Raw genomic sequence first — 26,789 nt, forward strand, 5'->3', positions numbered from 1 at the left:
CCAGCATACTTTGGAATCACAATGGCTGTTGTCACACTGTTTTGGGGATATGTTGGTGGAGTTTATTCTGAAAGGGCCGAACAGAGGGAATGTGTTGTTGAATCTCTAGTGAAAGTTGTCTATTTCTTTTTAAAAAGTTTTCTAGTTGTTTTCATAGCTTTTGAATAACAATAAAGCTATTACTGAAAGTGTTTGATAGTAATTTCAAAGATGATGTGGAAAGGGAATCTATTTAGCATAGCCTACTATAACATATTTCCCGAATAAACTTGTCTTAACCCTTGTGCGACCTTCAGGACGTTTATTTTTATTTTATGTATTTTTTTCATTTTAATTTGTGTTTTTTAGATAATTGTGGCTGTGTTAATGCAACGGCATAATTTTTGCCAAAGGTGGATATTTTTGGGAGGAGTTTGATATGTCAAACTCCGTTCCTAAAGTAGGCTACGTCTATAATACACTGTGAACACAAAATAGTTACACTCAGGAACTTAAGGACAAAAATGTCCCCATTAAAACGGCGATATTTGATCCCAGTGCCATTAAAGCATAAAAGTATGAATTCTATGATATTATGCTTTCATTCCGGAGCCCTGGCTTCAAAATATTAATTTTTTATATTTTCCACCAGATGGCGCCATTTTTCTCATGTTTAGACGAGCAAATACATGACTTTTTTCTATTTTCTGTTTTGCTTTATTATAGAGCACTGCAGGCCAATTGCATAAATGATGCAGCTAAAATTGTGTGGGTGTGTTGTGTATGTGTGTAAAAAAAAACTAATGTGGCATTATGTTATCATACTGGCATTTAAAAGGTTAAAATCCTGAAAATGAATGATTATTTGGTAGTTATGATAAGGACTGATGTTGATTTAAAAAAAAATTATAATTGAAAGTGGAAAATAATATTAATATAAAAAATTATTATGCCAGTTTTTTTTACGCAGACATTTTTGTCCTCTAAGCACCTCTGAGTAACTTTTATATATTGATGCACAAGGGTTAATTCTAGCATGTTCATGAGGATTTCAGTAGTTCAACCATGAAAAATAAAGTAATTTGAACTTAAATTTCTTGCGCATGTCAGCATGAAAGATGTACAATGACAAACACAATTTCAAATTTGTGTTAAAATATCCAGCAGACCTTCAGGTGAGTCTGAGGCATTTTTACGTCACTGTGACTTCATAACATTAAATTCCATGAACATTCCTGTTGTGATGCCAGGATGCATCCATATAAAATACTGAATCCAAATAATAACTTGCCAAATGTACACACAAAAGAGATCATGCTTGCAAAATATTTAGTGAAAGTTGAATTTTAGATTCAGAGTTGTATATGGAGCGCTCATGTGCTAAAAATATAAATGTAAATGCCAACATGGACACAATTATTATGTGAAATATTAATTTTTATTGTAATGTGTTGTATGGAGTAATGTTAATTGATATATATAATTACATTAAAGTACTTAAATATAATTAATATAATAAAATATAGTTATACTGAAATACACTTAAATATTAAAGTCTATATATGCTAATTACCTTTTCTTGTTATTGGCTGTTGTGTGTATATAAGAATTGAGCATGCACTGTTCAATATTATGCACCCATATTATACAGATGAATTTATTAATTTACCATTATAGTCATAATGATCTGAACGTGTTTGTTTATCTCCCACAGTGTCATCATAACCATGCTTGTCTTAACGGCAGTTTGTTGCTACTTGTTGTAAGGATGAATATCTTTGACCTAAAAATCTTTCTCCTCGCAGAAACCTATTCAAACATTGTGTTACGAGGAACACTGCAGATCTTGTGTCCAATTGCTTAAGAGAATAAAGTTTGAAGATTTTCATCATTACATTATCTGTTTTCATATAATTGTTTGAATGTGTTTACTGTTGCTTTAATCCAAATTATAGTACCCTTGTTCCATTCATACTTTGAGGGATTACATTCCTAATTTGGACACTTGAAAGGGTGAAAAAATAAATGACAAGAGATGAAGGCAAGGTGCATGGAAATAGATACTTACATAATTTTCATGTATCAAGAAAAGAAGAGGGTGCCGTTTTAAAACGTGAAGCCTCCCTATAGCTCTTGGGAAACAAGAAGGCCTTTTGTGTTAATGTGCTGTGAAAAACGACAGTGATTCTCAGGAGCATTAACAATTCTTACTCGGAGGATGCTACACAGTGCTTCTATTTTTTATGAAAAATAATAACAGCATGATTTCGGTGTTATTTAATGGGTTTATGGTATTAATTTGTGTGTAAAAAAACCAAACGTGTGTATGTGTGTATGTGTGTGTGTGTATATATATATATATATATATATATATATAAGTACACCGATCAGCCACAACATTAAAACCACCTGCCTAATATTGTGTAGGTACCACCACAACAGCTCTGACCTGTCGAGACATGGACTCCACAAGACCTCTGAAGGTGTCCTGTGGTATATGGCACCAAGACATTAGCAGCAGATCCATTAAGTCCTGTAAGTTGCGAGGTACGGCCTCCATGGATCGGAATTGTTGGCCCAGCACGTCCCATAGATGCTCAATTGGATTGAGATTTGGGGAATTTGGAGGCCAAGTCAACACCTTGAACTCTTTGTCATGTTCCTCAAACCATTCCTGAACAAATTTTGCAGTGTGGCAGGGCACATTATCCCGCTAAAGGAGGCCACTGTCATCAGTGAATACTGTGCTATGAAGGGGTGTATGTGGTCTGCAACAATCTTTAGATATATGATTTGTGTCTAATTAACATCCATATGAATGCCAAGACTCAAGATTTCCCAGCAGAATATTGCCCATAGCATCACATTGCCTCCCTCTTCTCATGGTGCATCCTGCTGCCATCAGTAAACGAAGCACACGCACCCGGCCGTCCACAAGATCTGAAAGAAAACGTGATTCATCAGACCAGGCCACCTTCTACCATTGCTCCATGGTCCAGTTCTGACCCTCACGTGCCCATTGTAGGTGCTTTCGGTGGTGGACAGGGGTCAGCATGAGCACTCTGACCGTTCTGCGGCTACTCAGCCCCATACGCAGCAAGCTTCGATGCACTGCATGTTCTGACACCTTTCTATCATGGCCAGCATTAAGTTTGACAGTAATTTGTGCTACAGTATCTCTTCTGTGGGATCGGAATAGACCGGCTAGCTCCATGCGCATCAATGAGCCATGACCCTGTCGCTGGTTCACCTGTTGTCCTTCCTTGGACCACTTTTGGTAGATACTAACCACTGCATACCGGGAGCACCCCACAAGACCTGCCGTTTTGAAGATGCTCTCATCCAGTCGTCTAGCCATAACAATTTGGCCCTTGTCATAGTCATTCAGATCCTTACGCTGGCCTATTTTTCCTGCTTTCAACACATGAAATTCATGAACTGACTGTTCATGTTCACTTGCTGCCTAATATATCCCACCCCTTGACAGGTGCCATTGTAATGATATAATCAGTGTTATTCACTTCATTGGTCAGTGGTTTTAATGTTTTGACTGATCAGTGTATATGTTTAATACATTTAATATTCTACTATTCTCAAATATGTTGTAATTCTTTTGTTGCGTTCCATGTTCACATTGCCCTGCACTTTCTGTACCACATCTGCTCTTTTCTATCTTGAACTGTGCTGATATTCTGCATGCATTGAGGTAGATAGATAACCATGCATCAAAACTTCAAATGCAAGCAGATATCCTGCAGACCCTGACAGCTGAACTGATTAAAGAACAGCCCATCTTGCACAAGCGGATCCAGGAAATGGCATGGACAAACAGCATGGACAAACTCTTTTCCCTCTTTACTTGTGTGCAGAATCTATTTACATAGCAACCTGTTCATAAATATTGAGCCCGTTTCAAAAGCATATCTGAGTGTTCACAAACTCCTCGGCAGACTGAGTCCAGACATGAAAAGAGAGATATCCTTTGTGCAGGAATACGTTTGGGAAATGTGTTCTATAAATAGGCTCAGTTTAAATGTCACACTTGATGTTTGAATGGTGGGTATCTCCTCATCTATTTTATAAAGCCAGGAGAGGTGCAAGAATAGAAGATTTCTAACAAATGTTCAGTGTGCAACCATACTGTGTGAAGGGATAGGTAGACATTCTTGAAAACTCTGTACCAATTTTCCAAAGCATGTAAAGCTATTTAATTTTTTCCCTGAATTTACACCTGTATATTTACATTTGTGATTTATCATTTTGCATAACAGTGGCCCCAAAAAGTATTTTGGCACTTAAAAACAACACAATTATGACTTGTCTAATGTTGCTAAAAATCGTGGTTAGTGTGGCACTTACAATGGAAGTGAATGAGGCTGGTCCATAAATATTAAAATACAAATTGTTACAAAAGTATAGTCACAAGATGCAAACATTGTATGTGTTAATATGATTTAGTGTGATAAAATCTCTTACCTTTTCTGTGTAAAGCTATTACCAATATTACATCTTTGTTGTCAAGATGACGGAACGCCTGTAAAGCTAATAAGCTATTTTATTACACAAAAATGATGTAGAACATAGATTCTAGCACTATAAAACCATGTTAAAATGTATGTCTTGTGGCTATACTTTTGAAACAGTGTGTACTGTATTTTAATGTTTATGGACTGGCCTCACTGTAACTGCAATTTAAAAAAAAATCCACTAGGATTAGACAATCAAAAAACGTCACAATACTTTTATTTTAATTTGTAACAATATATATTTTATAATTTATTAAACAATATATAATTTTCATCATTTTAAATCAGCGTTAAAATTGTTACTTGTATATTGTAAATGCCACGTGGTTTGATCATTTATTATATCATGGATTTAGTATGACATTATGTAATGGTATATAATATAAAGACATTTATTATTTTTTAATGTGTGGCTTAAATTTCCAAGTACTTTTTGGAGATCCTTCTTTTATTATGTAACTGACCAAAATGCCCTGAAGGATTGCTTTTTGTTTGCGCATTGATACTTGATACTAATCACATTGTACATTTTGTCCTTTCATTTTTGTGTGAAATCTGTTGCCATGACAAAATGGACCATTCAGTCTTTCGGAATCCCAAAGAAAGCAGAGTTTGGCATGTATTCTGACATCATTGTTCTTGTTCCTTCACAGCAGAACCCCTTATTTGGACCAACTCTGAGCAACAACACTATTTGGTACCTGCAGCAATGCTGGCTCTAGCGGATGGCTCATTCCCTCTATAAGGACAATGACAAAAGCGCATGAGGAAGACAGGCAAACTTTCAGTATGCAGCTGGTTAGATTTTCAAGACCTGTTGATAACAACAGAGCAAGAAACTTTTAGAGGACATGTGCTATCAAAGTGAACTGATTCTAACACTTGTATGAGAAGTGTTGTATATACTTTAGTATACCCCATTACATGTCCTGTTCCTCCAGAGTGCAAGGTCACTAAAAACAATTGCTCAAGTCCTAAAAAGCTTCTTTCATCTTCTTGTAAGCATTTACTTTTGTTTCCTTCTTGGAATAGATGCTTTTATTTATTAAAAGGCTTGGCGAGCAGCCTGGGCCTTGGGAAGATCCGAGCTGCAGTGCATCTCATATTCCAGCTGATGGACCCAAGGCCATGCACACACAGCCTTAAACCAGCAATCAGGCCCTTCCTTCTCATGGAATCCTATGCATATTTGTCTTTGAACACAGACATTTTTTCGAACTACAATATTTTAAAATTGATTTTTCAAATGGATTCTTGTCTAGTTTATATTAAATAGAGAAAAAGTGTATTATATTTTATACTAGGTTTAACTGATGAACAAAAAGTGTTTTCAAGATCATCTTAAAGGTTTGAGTCATGTAAAGATCTGTTATCCTATATATGAATATATATATATATATATATATATATATATATATATATATATACTATATACGCACACATATGCTGTGTAAAATGTTTTTTATGTATTAGACAATAATACTAATACACTGGTTTTGAGCTAAAAATTGATTTGTGAAATTATTGCACCATATAATTTATTAAGAACTGATGCTTGTTGGTTTAATTAGAGGTTAATAAGCATTTTAGCTTTACATTTTTTATTTAATGTTTAAAACTGATTATAATTTAATATTAAAATGCCAAATATTTGCACCATATCATATAGTAAGCACCAATAAATGTTGGTTTGAGTTAAGTTTTGCATTTTAGCTTTAAAATATTAATTTAATTAAAAAAAAAATATTTACATTTTCATAAAAAGATTGATTTGTGAAATGTAAAATTACTGCACCATATCATATAGGATGAACTAATACATGTTGGTTTGAGTAGAAGTTTTGCATTTTAGCTTTAAAATATTAATTAAATAGTACTTTAATATTTGAAATTAATTGAAATGTAATATTAAAAAGTTAAAATGTATTAGTGAAATGTGAAATCATTGGACCATATCATATAGTAAGAAGTAAAATAATTTGGTTTGAGTAGAAGTTTTGTAAAAATATAAATTACATTTTTCAAAATTATTTTAAATTGAAATTAAAAACAAATATTTGTGAAATTTAAAATTATTGCACCATATCTTATAGTAAGCACCAATAAATGTTTGAGTTAAGTTTTGCATTTTAGCTTTAAAATATCTTAATTTTTTTAATTAATTTTAATTAAAAATAAAAAAATGATTTGTGAAATTTAAAATTGTTGCACCATATCATATAGTAAGAACATATACACATTGGTTTGCATTTTAGCTATAAAATATTAATTACATTTTTTTTATTAATTCATATTTTAATAAAAATAAATTGTGAAATGTAAAATTATTGTACCTTATCATCATATAGTATGAAGTAATAAATGTTGGTTTGAGTAGAAGTTTTGCATTTTAGATTAAAAATTTTAATTAGATATTAATTTAACTTAATATTGAAAATGTATATAAATTTTATATTAAAAATCTAAAAATGTATTTATGAAATGTGAAATTATTGCACCATATCATATAGTAAGAACTAACATTTTTTGGTTTGAATAGAAGTTTTGCATTTTAGCTTTAAAATATTAATATAATTTTTTTTATTAAAAAGATTGTTTCTGAAATGTAAAATTGTTGCACCATATCATATAGTAAAAAAAAAATTGGTTTGAGCAGAAGTTTTGTATTAAAAATCTATTTTAATTTAAATTTAATTTGAAATTAAAAATCAAAAACTGATTTGTGAAATGTAAAATTATTGAACCATATCATATTGTAAGAACTAATAAATGCTGGTTTGAGTAAAAGTTTAGCATTTTAGTTTTAAAATGTTCAAAATTAATTAAAAATGTACTTAAAAAAATATTTGTGATATGTAAATTTATTGCATCATATGTAGTAAGAACCAAAAAAAATTGGTTTGAGAATTTTAGCTTTTAAAATTAAATCAAATTTGTAAAATTTAATTAAATTAGAATAAAAAAGGTGAAATGTAAAATTATTGCACCACATCATTTAGTAAGAACTAAACAACTTTGAGTTGGTTTGAGTAGAAGTTTTGGAATTTAGCTTACAAATAATAGTTCTATTTTCTATTAAAATGTATTTTTAATAGAATAATATTTTGCATCATGGTAGTGTTTTCACTTTTTTTTTTATTAAATAAACTGTTTCTATCTTCTTATTGGTTCTATTTTATGTCGAAAATGTGAGTCTTAGAGGGTTAATCAGAATTTTGAAGTTAAATTATGTACGTTGTATTTGTTTTGTCATCCAGTCTTTTTAAATACATACATCTTAAGATATACTGTACAATCATAAAATGTACATGTTTTGGGGCAGAACGGAGCGCTCGCCCTGATTGGCCAGCCGAAAAGCATGTGACTAGGGAGTCACGCGCTTTCCAGGAACCCGTCAGGAAGAAGATAAACAAAACAAAACGAAGAGGAAGACTGCGTAGATAGAGAAGAAATTACATCAAGTTTTCCTAAACACGAATAAATTCGGAGTTGCAATCTTTATTTTACTAGTATATGGGTAACTTAAAGGTGAGTTGTCTTTTTAAATATAGCAGCGTTGTGGAGTGTGGAAAGATAGTGGTTTAAGTATGATAAAAACATTGTCTCTTCTAGTTAGCTCTTGGGCTAAGTTTCGCTAGCAGAGGGGAGGGACACGGAGGCCATAGTGTGAAAGCAGCTCTCCAGTTCCTCTTTCAACACTAAACTATTCTTAGCGATTCCTTTCACATACAGAGCGATATTGTGTGTGGTATCTGTGCTTTAGGTGCCCGCTTGTCATTGCGGAGCAATATATTTTCCTGCAGTTGTTTAGATAGCTAGTCACTAGTGCTGAGTAAGGGGAGCACATGCTGGTTGCTAGCTTTCACTTATAGAAGAATACATTTGCTGTTGAAACTACAATTTATATATCAGACATAAAGATTTAGACAGAAGCTTGCTAGTTTTATCGAACAGCCACAAAATCATTTGGTTGATGTATGAAGCGAAATTATCAGCAATAAATTAGGCTTAAATCACAGACATACGCACTTGTAATGTTGTTTAAAAGTTGAATCCACCTGTTTATCAAAAACACAAACGATATGTCAGTCTAAGTGATTTGTGGCATTTTGTTTTGGTAAATTATTTTCTCTAACATGATGACTTTACGGCGTTTGACTAGAATGAACACCATTAATTCTAGAAGGGACACGCCCCCTTCACCTCGATGCGAATTTGGAAGCAAACATGTCAGTTTCTGCTGTATCCTGAATGCTTATGGCACATCAACAACAATCCAAACTGTTTGTAATGAGTGTGTTTCAGTTATGCAGCAATATGAACCTGAACCCTTAAATGTGATTTTCTTTTAATGATCTTTGGGCCTATTGACCGAGGCAGTTAAATGCGATATGTTGTCCGTTTGCAATTTGTACCGTTAAGAATTGAGTGTGTGTCTGAAAACTAAAAGTTTATGATGGAATACTGTTTTGCTTTCCATCTGTTTACGTAACGTGGGGAGGTGTTCAATGTTGTTTATTGCTTGTCGCTTCAACCGAACGCCGTTGGTCGGGCGTTCATGCGAAAATTGTGCTTGATTGACAGCGAGCGTAAGCAACCTTTTCTACGCGGAGGCGGGCTAAGCATTTGCATTTAGCCAACCACAGAAAGACAAAGTGTGGGCGTTGGCGCTTGTCGCAGCATTTCAATTGACGCTATTTGTTTTCGAAGGGGGCCATGTTGAGTTCAGGGTGTTGTAAAGTGTTAGTAGGTCAGACTGCAATTTGTTCTCGCCCATTTATCACATGCTACTTTAATATTTAAAGTAGCGATCAGTTTGTGTGTGTAATACATTTTCTCCGGATTTCTTTAATATGCAAATTCTCAGAAATATGCATGTATTTAGTAGGTCATTCTGTCTTCATTTAAACATTGCGGTGGTGGTCACCTATTGTAGGGAGAACATTACATCTGTTAGCTTTAGGGCTTTGATCTTATTATTCATTCATTACTATTATGAATGCGCATGTAGCTTGCAGCACAGACAGACCAACTGTGAGAGCACAAGAACATGACAGCAGATTTGTATGGGAACTCAATTATGGGCCTCTGATTGTGGATGCAGTGGATTTGACTTCCCCTCTCATAAGGTTTATCTAATATTTGTCTTATAAAAGATGAAGGTTTTAATAGAGGACCTGCTCTTCTTTAATTATTTGTATTATAAGGAGTACTGGTAATCTCACCCTAGTTTGAATAAGTGTACAATTATGTTATGTTATAACAAACTAAACAAGGAATAATCCTTGTTCAGTACAAGTTGATCAGTTTAAAGCAATTGTGGGATAATGTTGTTTTCCACACAATTTTGGCTCCCCTCTCATTTATTAAAAAAATAAATAAATTGTGATTATAGTAATGTACTTACAATGGAACTTACAATGGAGTGATGATGGCGTTGTGGGCTAAAGCACATAACTGTTAATCAGAAGGTTGTCAGTTGGATCACCACAGCCACCACCATTGTGTCCTTGAGCAAGGCACTTAACTCCAGGTTGCTCCGGGGGGATTGTCCCTGTAATAAGTGCACTGTAAGTCGCTTTGGATAAAAGCATCTGCCAAATGCATAAATGTAAATGGAAGTGAAGGGGGCCTGTCCATAAATGCTAAACTACACACTGTTTCAAGAGTATAGCAACAATATGTAAATATTATATGTATTAACATTATTTTAGTGTGATAAAATTGCTTTCTGACCATATCTGTGTAAAGTTGTATCTAATATCACAACTTTGATGCTATAGAAAAAACAAAACCCTGTAATCCTGATATTGGATATAGCCTAACTTGACAGAGGTTAGGTTTGTGATTTAATCACACTAAAACCTGTTATTATGTATAATGTTTACATGTAGTAGCTACAGTTGAAGTCAGACGTTTACATACACTTAGTTTGAAGTAATTCAAATTCATTTTTTAACCACTCCACAGATTGAATATAAGCAAACTGTAAATAATTCCCTCTACTATTCTGACATTACACAATAAAGTAGTTATCCTAACTGACCTAAGACAGGGAATGTTTTCTACGATTAAATGTCAGGAATTGTGAAAAACTGAGTTTAAATGTATTTGGCTAAGGTGTATGTATACGTCTGGCTTCAACTGCATACTTTTGAAACTATGTGTATTTTATTGATTATGGACAGGCCACATTCACTTCCATTGTAAGTTCCTTTACTGTAACCACTTTTTTTTTTTTTAATAAAGCAGGGATCTGCACTATGCAACAAATGCTGTCGATTAAAACTTGTATTGAACCCGGAACATTCCTGTAAGGCTTGATTTGCTCACTTACCTATTGTTAAATGAGGGCATGTGTGTTCAAAAAGGATCATTAAGTTATAACCATTAACCTAGTTGTCACAGTTTCAGTTTCCATAAAGTGCTAGATCATTTGCATCAGTGCAGGGAAAAGCAAGCAGATACCTTGATATTTGCAGTGTAGTCTCTGCATTTGAAGCCTGGACTTCAGAATGCAAGCGCGTTTGTAATGAACTCAGACTGTCCTGTGAAGAGGTTGCAGTGCTGGCAAACAGTTTTGGAAACAAGGTTTGGAGCTAATAAGCCATGTCTAAACTGCAGCCAGAGTTAAATATGAAATAAGCACTCTTCTGTCATCATTCAAACTTCCTGTCTATTAGCCACAGTGTGTTTGTAGCGTTAGCGCAAAAGCCACCAATTTGATCACGGCACGCCTACGCTTAAGATTCCTCAGCTTGTGCATAACAAACGGGTGGCATCTATGCACATTGCAAAAAACAAATATGTGGCAAAGAGAAGTTCTAGTGAATAGAATGAGAGACAATACGTTTTAATTAATATGTAGGCTTTTTTGTGGATTCTGGCGCAGCTTCACAAAACCAACAAGGTGCTTGGAAAAAGAAAGAAGAGGACAATTGAAAAGCAAATCCAAAAGCAGTTATGGAGCAGAGAATAATTCAAACTTTATTTTGCCAATGCACTTTGGCATTTAGGCCTTCATCAGGACTAAAATTTGGTCAAGTTTGGTCAAGCATGACTCTTTTTAGAGCAAGGTTTTTTCCAAGTGCATTGATTTTTATTATTTTAAAATAAAGACCTATAAGGTTTCTGTCTTTGGCAGTTTATTCAACCATAGCACGATTTAATTAAGAAATATCTGAACATTTATGCAACAAAAAATCCAATTGTTCAAGTGAGTCTACAGGCTTATAATTCATTTTACAAGCTCATAACTGTTTTTATGTGTTCTGTAGTCTAAGGTTAACATCAGTCTGGTTTGTGTTTTACAGAATTTATTACTAAATTGCTGGTTATATTTGCACAAATTAATTTAGGCTGAGCCCCTTTAGTCAGCACAGTCAATATTTTATTCAAAATAGTTTTATGGGGTGTGCTGAAGCTTTTAAAGCTGTAATTATTCAGAAAAAAATTGGGTGATTCTCACAAAACTTGTCCTATTTGATCCCAAAATAAAGACAAAAAAATAAGAAATTATATTTAGCAAATAGTAAATGAAGCCTATTTTTGAGGCCTTTAAGACTTTTGTACATGCTGACTTTTTTTTACAACCCAGTTCTCTTTACCGCAATGCAAAAATCAGTTGAAATAGGCCTAGTAAAAGTAAAACATTTGGATGTGTGACGGTAATGAGAATTTGGGGTAAAATGTGCTTAAGTGTCCTGAAAATAATATCACAATGTAAAAAATCTTATGGTCCAAAATGTTGGCTTCATTTTCTTTATACAAGATACAATTTTATTTTAATTGATTTGGTGTTAAATATACCAAGACAGGTTTCTTGAATATCACCCAAGTACAAAATAATAATTGACCAAAACCTAATGCACATAAAAAGGTTAATACTAACCAGTAGCTGTCAGTTAATTATTACCTTAGAAGAAGAAAATGTGAGTGATGCTTGCTCATGCAAAATTCGCTGCCACGGTGCTAGAGTGTTGTGGGTTGTTGCCAGGGTGTTGCTAAGGTGTTCAGAATGGATTTCATTGCATTGCTATGTGATTACTTGGGTGTTTCGATGTGTTTTTCTATTAAGTTACTAAGTAATTACTAGAGTTTTTTTTTGTGGTTTCTTAGTGGTTGCTTACTTGTCGCTCCTTCAATGTAAATCTATTGTTTTTTCACCTTGTTTTTTCTCAGCCAGGCATAAACAAACGCTCTTTCATAGGCGTCAGTATTTTAGGTGTGTATAAGTTACACACCAAAGTTCTTTTTTGTTTGTTAAAATCCCTAACCCTCAGTATGAGCACACTGATCAATTCTTAATTTAGCCTTGATTTGCATTAACACAGTGTACTAATCTGATGCAACATGATAAAGTGGCAAGCAAAAGAAGTGACCTCTTCAATGTTAGTCAGATTTTCTGTCCTAACCAGCTTTGCATGCAATTAGGGTTGCCAACCATCCCATATTAGCCCAGCCATCCCGTAATTTGCCTGAAATGAAGATGCCCAAAAACCTCATGTCCCATATTTAAGTGCCGAATCGCTTGAGAGGGAAACTTCAAAATGCACACGTGTCCCATATTTGCATGGCGTGAAGTTTCCATCCTTTACTGGACAGGTGATGAGTGCCAGGAAGTTACTGAGCCACTGTTAACTCTCAGGTTGCCCCTCCCACTGTTAACTCGTATTGGTCCAAAATCCCACTTCTGTCGTAGCTGTAGCCTTGTGGGCAGTGTTCCAACATTTGATGCAGTAGTGCAACTGGTTACATAAGTTTCAGTTCCTGCTGGAGGTCCCATTTCTCCTCTTCCCCTGTTGTTTTCTGTTGTCCTCTCCGCTTTCCTATCTAATAAAGACCAAAAATGGCAAAACACGTTAAAGATCCGGCCACGTTCTTTCTGATTGGCTGTGGTTGTGCCATGTCACAGCTGTTTTGTGTTCAGTGTGAACACTTTGAATTCTTTGCTACTGGAATCATTCATTGCATTGGATTGTGTCTGGTTAGTGTTAGGACACTTGTGTAAGGGGCAATTCAGTATGCTTTGGATGACCTGCTGTATTTCTGTATTTGTGCCTGGAAGACTCATCAGACAACTAGAATGAGAAAGAGACCTGGGCTTTCAATATGAGCAATCCTGCTATAATATATCCATGGAAAGTTGTGAACTCATCTCAGCAGGGCTGCAATTAGAGGAGAAGAATAGGGTGACACCTCAATCTAACACACTTATGTCTCTGGAAGACAATAACTCTGAAATGTTAAGTTTTCACGTGTATGTTATTTACAATTATACATTTTGATTGGCGAGCCTGAGATTTTCTATCCTGATAGCATCGCAGTGGATGATGCAAGCTGTGAAAATACAGAAAGACAGACAGCCAGACATACCACACAGAAAAAGATGAAAAGACTGTGATATTGATATTCATGTGTAGTAAACAAGCAAACATTGTTGTCATGTATGCAAGTGAACATGATCTGGAAGTAATTGATCTATACACAAGAAATATGATAGCAGATTTTGACATAATAGTTGCATTGAATAACCTAGCTGGAATATCCACGTGCACAAAACGGCAAAGAAACACATTTTGTAATTTCTCTCACATTGAACTGTTTAAAGGTATTGTTCACTCAAAATGAAAATTGTCATCAAATACATTCCAAATGTTATTCCAGACTTTGTATGATATTTATTTTGTGGAACACAAATGAAGACGTTAGGAACGTAAGGGACTGACTGCTTCAATCACCATTCAATTTTATGGAAAAATGTGCAATGAAAGTGAATGGTGAGTGAAAACAACCAGAACATTCTAGCAACTGCTAAATTACACTCAGAACAACTTAGGAAGTGCATAACAACACCCTGTCAACTACTTACATAATTTTGGTTTGTAAGCTATCAGTGAGTAAGCAGTAAAAGAGTGGTGCGCTAAAGGGAAATGCTTCTCTGTGTTTTCTTCTCACTCTGTCTGTGGGCTGTATGCAAACCCTGCCGTGCACAAAGCCAAAGGGTGATAAGATGCTTGTTGACTACCTTGGTGCACTAGGAGGAAATGATTTCATCAAGCACAAGTGAGGTAGGCTTGTTTTGCTCCGCGTTGAAACTGGCCAGTGGAAGCCTCATATGCTCCAGCATGTCTGAATGTTCGTGCCTCGCCTCCTATGGCTGTCTGTCAGCCGAGGGGAAAGGGTGCTGCTGAGGTTGTTTAAAAATAGCTCCAGACTGTGTTCGACACTCTTGCATTATTGCTGCCCATCAAACTGATGCAATTTAGGGCTCCCTTCCCTTCTTCTATGGATCAGAGACAACTTTTTTGTCCATGGCTGGACTTTTTCGGGCCTTTCCGGAAAACACTGCACTATTTCTGTTGATGTTTGCCGATGCAAACAGCATTGATGTCTGTGTTGAACCTGCCCGTTGCTGTTCTAATGGCAGCAAACAGTTGTTTTTGACAGCTGTTTCCTCTCAGTGTTTCATAGTCTGTGCCAGTTCGCAGCTTGTAAGTGACAGTTTGTTTACACAGAGCTAGTTTACCAGACAGAGCAGGCTTAGTCATGTGTTTTTGTCTGCTGATCTGCTTGTGCCGATAATGTGGGTTAATGTAACATTTCAGCTAGCTAACCTCTCTTTCCCCTTTGTTCTACCTTCTATCCACAAACAACAGTCAACAGAAGAGAACAACCCAACCATACTTAAATGTGCTGCTGAAGCCTCCATATTGAAAACGAAAACTCTCTTATTCTTTATATTTAAAATCTATTATCTGCCAGAGATTGACAGAAAAAAACAGGCGGCTTAGACAGGAGAAGTGGCAGAAACGTTTCCATCAACAAACTGAAGATCTGTGCTTGGCAATGCCTCAGGTATGGGCCCTGTCACTCAAATTTATTACATTGTGGAATAGGTGTAGGTGGTTTGTGGTACAACTTTGCTTGTGTTCCTCTTACAGCCCAGCATTAGCGGAATGGACCCTCTCTTTGGGGATGCCTTTCAAAACTGCACATTTGCTGACCAGGCACTGACCAGCACAGACCAGTTGGCCAACAGCTTTGACCCAGACTTCATGTATGAACCGGTGAGTTCATAGCCAGAACACTACTGTTGGTTGTATTCATACCTAAAGGCTTTATACACTTCACTTGACCCTGGGCTAACATCTTTTTAAACTCCAGTTTAAGGCCACTTTAAACCCTGGTTTGGCAATAACTACAAAAACGTATAATTTTGTATTTCACATTTGTCATTTCACATTTTCCTCAAAAAAATACAAATAAAAACATCTCCGGTTTTGAGATTTCACACTGTACATTTGAGAATGCGCATGTGAATTAGCTAGACCAGCCTGAAAAATAAATTGTTTTGAATAATATATATATATATTTTTTGTTTGATCTGGTGTAAAGAAGCACAATTTATGATACCATTGAAGTCAGATTTTACTGCTGATATGAAATATCAAATCAGCAGTACTTTGATCATAATCTTGACCAACCATTTGAGAGATTCGGGCTTTCCCCATTTCAATATATAGGAGCTGTACTTTTATGCCGCTTGTTTCCTCAGAAAACAGCTGCTTGGGACCATTCTCAAGATGACTGCTGATTGGACTCACTTGCCTTGAAAGTGACTTGGCCCAAGGCCAATTGTGGTCCAAATAATTTGTATACATTCTGGATGAAGCTGAGCTGAAATCAGATTTTCTAGATTTTTTAGTTAGATGCAAAAATCGGATGATTTCAGTCAGAGTAAAGTTTTTACATGACATTTAAAAATATATATATTATTGTTCTAGTGCGACTGAAATCAAACTTTCATGCAAATATACTGAGTGTCAACCATGGAACAAGAATAAAAATAACCATGTGTCAACAATTTCTTTCATTTCTCTTGTCGGCTACTATATATAAAAGTAGTGATCTTTTTAATTGTTCACAGGACAGGGATATTAATTGTCGCCAGAGCCCAAGAGGAGACTTGGACAGCATGGATAATCTACCTGAGCTGGCAGATAATGACCCAGCCTACAGTTCAAACTTTGAGCAGTGGGACACATACTGGGAAGACTTGACCAAGTACACTCGTCTCACTAGTTGTGATATCTGGGGCACCAAGGAAGTAGATTTCCTGGGCCTTGATGATTTCTCCAGCCCTTATCAGGATGAGGAGGTCATAGGACAGACCCCCACCCTGGCCCAGCTCAACAGTGAGGACTCGCAGCCTGTTTGCGAAACTCTTTACCATCCAGATTTGTTGGTGGGTCAAAAGCAGCTTTTGCTTCCACCTTCTAACATGGCCAAGAAGAGCAACAGACTCACAAACTCTACAACCAGCGCCTCAATGAGTCGCAACCCTCTGCCAGACTTTGCCGAGGGATCCCAGAAAGCCACCTGGCCTGTTCCCTCCAGCACTGAGACAATGGCCATGGCCCAGATGCAGGGGCCTAGCAAAGCCCTGCCTGGGCTGGACAATATAGATTATGTACGCAAAGCCAAGGTTCGGATCAGCGTACCACGCAAACCTTTCATGGAGAGCTCTATCCGGAAGGTTAGTGTTTCTGCAATCTCCCCTCTAGTCCAGGAGCACGAGTCAACTGCTTCACTGGTCCATGAGGACCTGGTCGCCACCACTAACTCAGCTTCCTCCGTCAGCTCCTTGGCTTCTGAAAAAAGACTGGAGACCCCTAAAAGAGTGGAACCCGCTGTCCCTGTCCCTGAGGTAGGGTCACCAAGGGAAGTGCCACCCAAATTACACATTCCTGCAGCTGTCGGCAGTGAAACCTTGCTCACCATGAGTGCCCTTGGAGTCGACGCTTCTGCTGCTGACAAAAAGGAGGAGGAAGAGCACAACTACTCATTCTTAAACAGGGCCAGGCTGGCAGGGAAAGCAACTGCTGACATGGAAGAAGAGGAAGATGAAGGGGAAGATGAGGAAGAAGAGGAAGAAGAGGAGGCACTGGACCTTGATGATGAAGACCATGATGAAGGGTTCGGCAGTGAACGTGAGCTCTCTGAAAATGACGAGGAAGAGGATGAGGATGATGAGGACTATGAGGGTGACAAAGACGATTATGTTAGCGATGCATTCTCAGAGCCAGGTGCGAAAGTACACATTTTAATATTTATAAAAAAAATGATTGATGTAGTTAATGTTTTTAATGGTTAAAAACTAGGGATGCAGCAACACAGATACAGGTATAGGTCTGATACTTTGTTCAAGTACTGGTAGCTTTGAACAATTTTATAATGCCAAGCGACATCCGTACGCAAATTTCCTAAACATCGCCGTGCTATATGCTATGGTGTGCTTCCCTTTTCTATGAACCATTACACACAGTCTAGTGCTTTCAAAGTATACTCTTGACTGCAAGCCCATATGGATGTGGTCAATGCATATGCGCTTTGACTGCTGTCTGATAATCCCTAGTACAGTCAACTCCAGATGCATGTGCAGATGACAAGCACAGGCACGTAGATGGGCACAGTTTTATAAAAACTGTACGCGTACAGTCCGCACAGACTGTGCTGATGATGCAATTAACGCCATGTGCACTAGGCATGAGATGGAATAGCAAATGGAAAACTAAAGCATACTTTAGCTTTAAGACACTTCAGATGCTTGAAGGTATACAATTTAGTGCCACCAAGCAAGTGCACAAAGTACATAGAGTGCACACAGGTTTATATCTGAGCAAATAAATCATATACTTACTCCTAGAAGACCATTGCTGTCCAGTAGTATTGGCAAATTCAATTAATTTCAGCAAATTGGTGCCTTTGGAAGTTTTTTGAAAGTTTGTGAACAAATTGTTTATAGTGTAAAGTACATGTAGGTTATTTTCAAAACTAATGATAAAACTACTTTCAAATTCAAAAGGGCCCGAAGCAACACATTTTGGTTAATGTATACTTATTTTTAGTTAGCCAGCTCAGTTTGAATCAAGCGTGAATCAGAAACAGGTTGGTCTCAATAATCCAGATGTGTTGCAAAAGGTTTGTTTGCAAACATTGTAATTTAAGTTATGATATGTTAGTGCTCAGCTATTATATATATCAGTACTGCGCTAAAGTCTTAGGCACATAAGGTTTTTCACAAAAACATTTATCTTATGATTGTTATGTATATCTTCAGCTTTAGTGTGTCAATAGGAAATTTAAATTTGAGACTCACAAACATTACTTTGTAAATAGAATAGAAGAACAGGGAGCCCTACAACAGATAGCATGTTCCCCACAGACCCCCTACTGAACATCGAGTCAGTCTGGGATTACATGAAGATACAGAAGCAATTGAGACAGCCTAAACAGAAGAACTGTGGCAAATTATCCAAGAAGCTTGAAAAACTGTCCAGGAGCACCTAGGTGAATTGGTGCTGTTTTGAAGGCAAAGGTGGTCACATCAAATATTGATTTGCCTTTTTTTTTTTATGTTTACTGGACTTTGCATAAAATTAATTGATAAATGAAAACTATTTATGGTATTAATTTTGAAGACATCCTCACTATGCAACACGTGTGTGTGTGTGTGTGTGTGTGTGTGTGTGTGTGTGTGTGTGTGTGTGTGTATGTATGTATATATATGTATATATATATATATATATATATATATATATATATATATATATATAGGAAAAGGGTGACTACGTTGAAGATGCTAAAATATAACACTGTTTTGATTTATTTTGGATTTTGTTTATTCACAACATAATTCCCATAGTTTCATTTATGATATTCCATAGTTTTGATGACTACTATTATTCTAAAATGTGAAGAAATATTATAATAAAGAATGAGTGTTTTAAAACTTTTGACCAGTGGTGTATATATTTGCTAATAACACACTGTTTTTGTAAAAATCAGTCTTGCTGTACTGTACCTGAAAATTATGTTGTTTTAAAACATATTTTTAGCCGAAGTATCAGTACTTGAACTCAGTCCTATAAATTTGTTTTAGCGTGCATCCCTGTTGAAAAACTTTTGTTTCTGTTGCACACAAGTGTATTTGTTTAGCTGCCTATAGTATATCTAGATCAAGCTTGTGACTAAATATGGTTGAATTGAGAATTTGATAGATTAAAAAAAATATTTAGTGATGCTTTCAATGCAGGTTAAGGACAGTTAATATTTCATTGTTTATTCTTTTCTTTATCTCGTTACTGTCCTCTCCTTCAAACAGGATGTGATACTGATATGGCAGAAGATGTCAAAAGCCTTACGCCTGGGATTTCCCGGAAAAGGGGTAAGCGTCGATACTTTTGGGAGTACAGCGAGCAGCTGATTCCATGCAAACAAGAGCGCATGCTCAAACCCTCCGAGTGGGATAGAGACACTCTGCCCAGCAACATGTACCAAAAGAATGGCTTGCACCATGGTGAGACATTTACTGTCTATATCATAGCTTTCATCTTTACATTAACAAGTAACATGTCTTTTTGACTCCTCTTAAACCTGATGTTTAACAACAATGTTTGAATGACTTATTTAGGAAAATACGCATTGAAGAAATCACGGCGGACTGATGTGGAAGATCTTACTCCAAACCCACGAAAGCTGCTCCAGATTGGCAATGAACTTCGGAAGCTCAATAAAGTCATTAGTGACCTGACGCCTGTTAGTGAGCTGCCCTTGACTGCTCGCCCTCGCTCTCGAAAGGAGAAGAATAAGCTTGCATCCAGGTTAGGCCATATCTGAATCACTTCCTGCTTGAACAGCTTTTATTTCTCAAACTCAACACCCCAACATCTGGACATGGGGGTTGGCTCTTTTGATTTTGGGCATTTCATTTCTAATGTAGTAATTGCACACTTACCATCTCAACTTATTCTTGCCATCATCATTACCATCTTACCATTATGTCCTTACGTCATGTATCTGTGGTCTTTGTTCATTTATCACAATGATCATATCTTGTTGGACAAAACATTAGATAATGTGAAAGCTTTATCAATGAAGTTTAAAATGTTCTTGTTCCAGAAAAATAGAAAAACCACAATTCCTGATTCTTCTGCATGCTTGTTTTCTCCTGCAGGGCCTGCAGACTGAAGAAGAAAGCTCAGTATGAGGCTAACAAGGTCAAGTTATGGGGACTTGGCACTGAATACGGTACATTGTTTCGAAATGTAAACTAAACATGAAAGCACATGCTTGAGATTGTTTGTTGTAGATAGAATCTCTCAGGTACAGTCTCGTACAGAGCTGACGTAAACTATTTTATGAGTCTTTGAAACAACATGATTTATGATGTATTGCGTTAACTGATCAAATGTCCATATTTACCGAAAAAGAGACTCTTGTGATTTTTTTCAGATCGATTGTTGTTTGTGATCAATGCAATCAAAGAGGAAATAGTCAACAGAGTTCAGGATATCTCACATGACAAAGGAACAAGCATGACCGAGAAGCTGGACAAACTCATTGAGGAAACTCTAGGTAGGAAAATTCTTCTTGTTCATAATGAAAACATACCAACTTGAATTTAAAGACCCCCCCCCCCCCCCCATTTATTCTGTTTTTCATTATTCTGTCACGGGGGGCCACCTTGTTCATCACAGCCGTGTCTTGCAATATCACAGGCGGAAATAGGAAGTTGTAATTCTACCAAGTTATTAAACAAAAATGTACAGACAAACTTGCATCAGATGTTTTCCAGAGAATGTCTTTTTTTTGTTTTTTGTTCTGCAACGTGTTGGTATAAAGTTCAAGGTCACTATTGAATATGTTTTGTTGGAAGGCTCTGTGAAGGAATAATATATAACTTAATATATCTTATCTTCTTGTTTTGGCTGCTCCCATTAGGGGTCGCCACAGCGAACCATCCGTGAACCGCATATTTGACTTGGCACGGGATTTACACTGTATGCCCTTCCTGATGCATCCCCCAGTGGCTGGGGGACTCTCACTCACACCTACAGGGCAATACTTAGAGTCACCAATTCACTTAACCTGCATGTTTTTGGACTTGTGGGGGAAACCCACGCGAACATGGGAAGAACATGCAAACTGTATACAGAAAAGCCCAGTTTAGCCGAAACTCGAACCTTCTTGCTGTGAGACAACAGTGCTACACACTGAGCCACCGTGCTGCCACCTAATATAACTTATTATAACTAACTATAACTTGTATATGAGTGGAAATAAAACCAAAAATATGAAAATGATACCTTAAACCATTAAGCAAATCTTTATTTGCTTATTTTTGTAAATGGTTGGCTGGCCACATATAATTACTGTAAAATAGCTTCATGATCATATTTGACCAAATTTATTAGAATTTAAACAAACTTAAATCAATAATGAGTCTTCTAGTTTTTGACATTTTGAAGATTGAATTTTAAGATTTTGAAGTGCGATTTGTATTAGTATAAAATGGTCCTGTACACCACTGGTTCTCAATTTGTTTTTGTCACACCCCCCTTGGAAACTAGAAAACTCCCCATCCCACTACCAGAAACACCCTTTAAATGTATTGAAAAAAATATCTAAAAAAGTAACACTCATAATTAAAAAATAAATAAAAATGTTGATATAAAAATCATAATATAATTTGTCACTAGGCCTTCATCTATTATTTTCAGTTTACTGTCTGTGTCATATAAATAAATACATTATTTTAACTAGACTAATATACTTTTTGAACATCCCAAAATGTGTTTGCAGGAGCAATGTTAATATTTTGAAAATCCACACCATACCATAAAATAAAATTTAAGTAGTAAAGTAATTTACTCCCTCTTCTCGTTCCAATCATTTTTAATCCGTGAAACACAAGATTGAAGGATGAGAGGATAATAGATTGTATCTGTCAAATTCAAAAAGCACATAAGACCACCATAAAGGTTGTCCATAATATCACTCATACGCTAATAGGCACTATTTTTCAAGTCTACAGAAGCCATTCGATAGAGTTTTGTGAAGAACAGACCGAAATGTAAGTGTAAATACACTCAAATCTTCCTTTTCACCCATTCGAATATGTCACGCACACGTTAACATCATTGTTTACATACAGTTAAGTGAGCGAACCTGACACCGCATGAGGAGAAAAGGGCGAAGGAAACGCGATCATTGATCCTACTGTTATTCCGTTTTCGCGAAACATTTGATTGTGAAAGTGAATACAATTTGAGAATGGTGCAGTCTTCTGTGCCCCCTTTCAGTATGCCCCATGCTTTTGAGAACCACTGCTGTACACGTTTGTCATCAAGTTGACAAGTTTCTCACAAAGTATTTCAGGTGTTTTTTTTTTTATGTATTCAGAAATCACATCTTCTATGACACAAGTAGCAACTTGATGCCTCTTACAAGCAGAGTTGCAAGAAGTCTTCAATGTTTTAAAAGCTTGATCAAGCCGTGTCTTCTCCAACAGCTGCTATCCTTTTGTCTTCAAGATTTTTAAGAGCTTTGTTTCACTCTGTGCCATAGCCTTGTTCTATTGAAAATATTTGTAATTCTTGTTGGGGAAAATCACCAATACTTCACCACATGGTTGCTCTTGAAATTGTTTACCTTGATCTTACTGAATTTAAGTTAAAATGTAAGTTATAACAACTTGTTTGACAATGGAAAGAAATTAATCCTATTTATTTATTCATTTATTTATTTATTTGAAGTAAAAAAGTGTGACTACACATTTTGTGCATGCCAGCATACTAAAATTACAAAAACAAAAACACTAATGAACAATGCTTAATAATAGTGTATTCAAGCATAATAGACTAGTCCCCAAATGAGTTTTAAGACTAACATTTTTTAAGTTCACTCAAACAGATTTGAATTATATTTTGCAATGGGTTAAAAATTATTGCTTTACAAAGGGCAGTTCTCAAGAGTAAAAACGTGCAACGACCACATAGTCCACCATGCCAGAAATAGATCAATAGGACATATTTTGACTTAGAAACAGCATTTTGTTGTTTAATTCAAAAGTAATCAATTCATTATTAACCGTCATATTGCCATCTTATATACATCATCTGCTTGGAAAGAAAAGGAAATACCTAGAGTCAGCACTCTTCAAAATAGGGCCAAACAGATATCTGCAGCCACACAAATTGAAAACCCATTGTTCAGCATAGTTTGCCAAGGCTTGAAACTAAAAGGCAAAACAAAACTATAGTAAACCTCTTAAAGAGGTTAGAAGAGTTTTCTGAAATGGTAATACTGTTATTGTTACTTTCCAAAATTGTAAAGAAGCAAGCAAGCAAGCATGCAAAACAAATAAATGCATTCAGAATCATTTTGACAGACACTGTTGACAGTGGGATCAGTGTTGTGCTGTGCCACTCTACTTAGCTTCTTGTCTGATACAAACAAATTGGCAAAATAAGAGTTTTGAAAACTAAAAAAACTAATGGCTTCTCAATTGTTTTGTTCATGCAGTGCAGCCACCAGTGGCCACCCAGACTTCAGACTTCGTGAATCAGATCCTGGATAACACTGGCAAAGGGGATCCCACCGGAGGCCTGGTGGGGTTGCGTGTGCCAACATCGAAGGTGTAGAGTCGGGCCGACCTCGGAGCACACACAAAGCCATCTGCGCCATTCTTGTCCAACACTGTAACGGCCCAAATCTCTGCATGTCCTTGTCACTTGGAGACGAATCCTCTCATGTTAAGTGAATACATGCATACGATAATGCCCGATTGTGTATGCGTATGCATATACTCACCTCTTGCACACCGATGGAAATGAAACTAGTAGTTAAGCTCTGCACTTAGTAATCTGTTTCCTACCATGTGTGGATGTGGCTGGTATCTCCATCAACAGGCCGCCATGTTGCAAATATGAAAGCCAATATACAACATACCTCCAAAAAACGAGAGAGAAAACAAGCAAAATGATGAGCACCAGTTCTTGCTGTAGTCATTTATCTTTTGAGTTCAGCTAAATCTCTCAAATGCCCATTAAAAGGGATAGTTCGGCCAAAAATGTGAACATTGAAACCAAGATTTTTCATTTTTGGGTGAACTATCCCTTTTAGAGTTGTATAAAGCAGAGGCGAACTCTGCTGACAAATAATAGAGGCATTTGATTTAGCTGTCAAAATAGGTGCAAATGCAGACTTTGAGTTGTTTAACACGGCACGTACGATTTCACCCTAGTTCGGCCTAGCTTTTTCACTTATTAAACACTCAACCAAGGACAGAAGTGTCCAGGTGGAATTCCTGTAAGGCTTTGTTTTTCCTACTGTTGTACCGAGGCATTTTGTGGATCAATCTAGATAGACCTTTACACGGCAACTATAACAATGGCGAGGCAAATAATGAATTACGTAAATATCAATGTTTAACCAAGAACAGCTTGTATTTACTGATGTTCTGTGTATATAAGTAGGACATGGATGAGTCAAGAGGGTATTAGGTGCGGAAATTGGCCTTGGGCACCCTTTTCCATAGTCTTGTGATTGTCTCAGGGTTGAGAGACAAAGAGAGAGCAGATGGTCAGTTCAACCCCATATTGTAAATAGACAGAATAACTAGATAACCATAAGAAACCTTTTCCTTTATAAGCTTTAGTCGAAGTGCCCTCGCATCAAATCACCCTTGATGTTATTTTGCAAAGATTCAGTGAAAGGGGCTTAAAATTGATTCCTAGATTGGGTTCTGTTTATATTTGTACTGTATAAAAGTAAGATTCATTGTGCCTTGTAATTGCAGAGTTAATAAAACTCAATCGAAAGCAAATGGACCATTTTGCAGAAGGCAAGAAGTCGAGTCATTACAGGGGGAAGTCGCACTTGGGGGTTTGTAATGTATTTCAGCTCTTTAAAGATACTCTGAATGTACATAGGAACATGGAAAAAATAGAAATATGCCACAGAGTCTGTGCTTTGTATCATAAGATGGCTCTGACAAATATTTACTTTGGTTTTCGGTACTTCATTTAAGATGCGAGGAAATATTATCTTATAAAATACAGAAAAAAGAAACAAGATTTGCACACTATATTTTGATTGTTTTGTTTTTGTACCAAAGACACATGCAACTTAAAATGGCAACTAGCCAGTCTAAGTAAGGTTTTGCACAGCTTACCTGACACCGTATTGAATGTAGGACAAATGGTAGGGTCAGGGATTTTTACCGAACTGTGAAATTTGTTTGGGTCCAATTCTCTTCAGAAAGAAGCATTGATTTGCATCCTTGTAGAATTTTGTACTGTTCTAGTGTTATCAGATATCTTGCTTGGAAAAGTTAGTACCTAGTTAGTTCTGGCAGTTCAGTTTCCCCTCCACGAAGATTTGTTGCAAATTTAAAAAGTAAATGAACTATTAAGTTAAAGGAGATGCTTCTTTTTTGCCCATTTAAGACTTGATCACAAACCAAACGGTGTACCATTCTTTAAGTAGTTACATTTGTAGAGGAGAATGCATATATGAAATTGAGTCCTTGTCTTGTTTATAATTTGTATACGCATTTATCCGTGTGCACATCAATATTAAGATATGCCACGTTTTTAAATTATGTTACTTCGCATGTAACATTTATATGGTCTGTCTTCTTACTCTTACTTTTGAGTATTCTTGAAAAACTGAAAGAGAAAAAGTTTAATTCTGTATATTGTTGTTGAGATTGCCTTAATCTTTCCATTCTGCGTTGTCCGTAGGAATAAGAAGATTTTTGAGAGCACTTACCCTTCAAAGAAAATTCTTTGTTGTTTAAAGAGGAATGGTCAGTTCAAATTCTCATCCCAAAAAGTTTTTATTACGAAAATGAAATACAGTTATAGCCCCAAAACTTAAAGTTAGTGGGGAGTTACTTTCGCAGGTAACAAGTGTAAACATCTTGAAGGGATAGCTTTACCTTGTCGACATATTTTTCTGGCTGCTGCGATGACTTGGGTCATTCTGAAAAATCTCCTATTGGTGCAGTTGTATAGTTTGCTAAATGTGTGTTAAAGTGACTTTATTCTTGATCCTGAAATTTGTTCCAATATCATTTTTGATTAAAGAAGGGAGGATATTTTTTCCTTTAACATCAAAAGAGTTTTGTAAAGATATTTTTCTTTATTTGCTTTTGGTAGCATAGTAAAGATCCTATATACCGTCCAATGTGTAGTTATTTCAGTTGTTGTGTGTGTTTTTTTACATAGAAAAAAATTTAGATTTATTTTAAATGTTGAATATATATATATATATATATATATATATATATATATATATATATATATATATATATATATATATATATATATATATATATATATATTATTATAAAAATGTAAAGTAAGTTCTATATTACATGGAAAAAAGCAGAAGCACTTTGTCTAGACAAAAATAAAAAAATATTTTCCCCACTTC

At 36.0% G+C, this 26,789-nt stretch overlaps 1 protein-coding gene across 1 annotated transcript; it reads left to right on the forward strand.

Annotated features, from left to right (window-relative positions):
* The first annotated feature begins 7,918 nt into the window (after positions 1-7,918).
* LOC127624758 (CREB3 regulatory factor-like) lies at positions 7,919-26,562 on the forward strand. Its single transcript, XM_052099622.1, has 9 exons — positions 7,919-8,033; positions 15,270-15,362; positions 15,449-15,574; positions 16,435-17,593; positions 19,672-19,866; positions 19,981-20,170; positions 20,524-20,597; positions 20,802-20,924; positions 23,874-26,562. The coding sequence occupies exons 1-9, from the start codon at positions 8,019-8,021 to the stop codon at positions 23,990-23,992; spliced, it is 2,094 nt and encodes a 697-aa protein (XP_051955582.1). The 5' UTR covers positions 7,919-8,018; the 3' UTR covers positions 23,993-26,562.
* The last annotated feature ends 227 nt before the right edge of the window (positions 26,563-26,789 follow it).

This window comes from Xyrauchen texanus, chromosome 31 (genome assembly GCF_025860055.1).
Source record: "Xyrauchen texanus isolate HMW12.3.18 chromosome 31, RBS_HiC_50CHRs, whole genome shotgun sequence".
Taxonomy (NCBI): domain Eukaryota; kingdom Metazoa; phylum Chordata; class Actinopteri; order Cypriniformes; family Catostomidae; genus Xyrauchen; species Xyrauchen texanus.

Coding starts and splice junctions, on each gene's coding strand:
- LOC127624758 (XM_052099622.1), top strand. Junction 15,363..15,448: donor TGTGCTTGGCAATGCCTCAG/GTATGGGCCCTG, acceptor TTCCTCTTACAG/CCCAGCATTAGCGGAATGGA. Junction 17,594..19,671: donor CGATGCATTCTCAGAGCCAG/GTGCGAAAGTAC, acceptor TCCTTCAAACAG/GATGTGATACTGATATGGCA.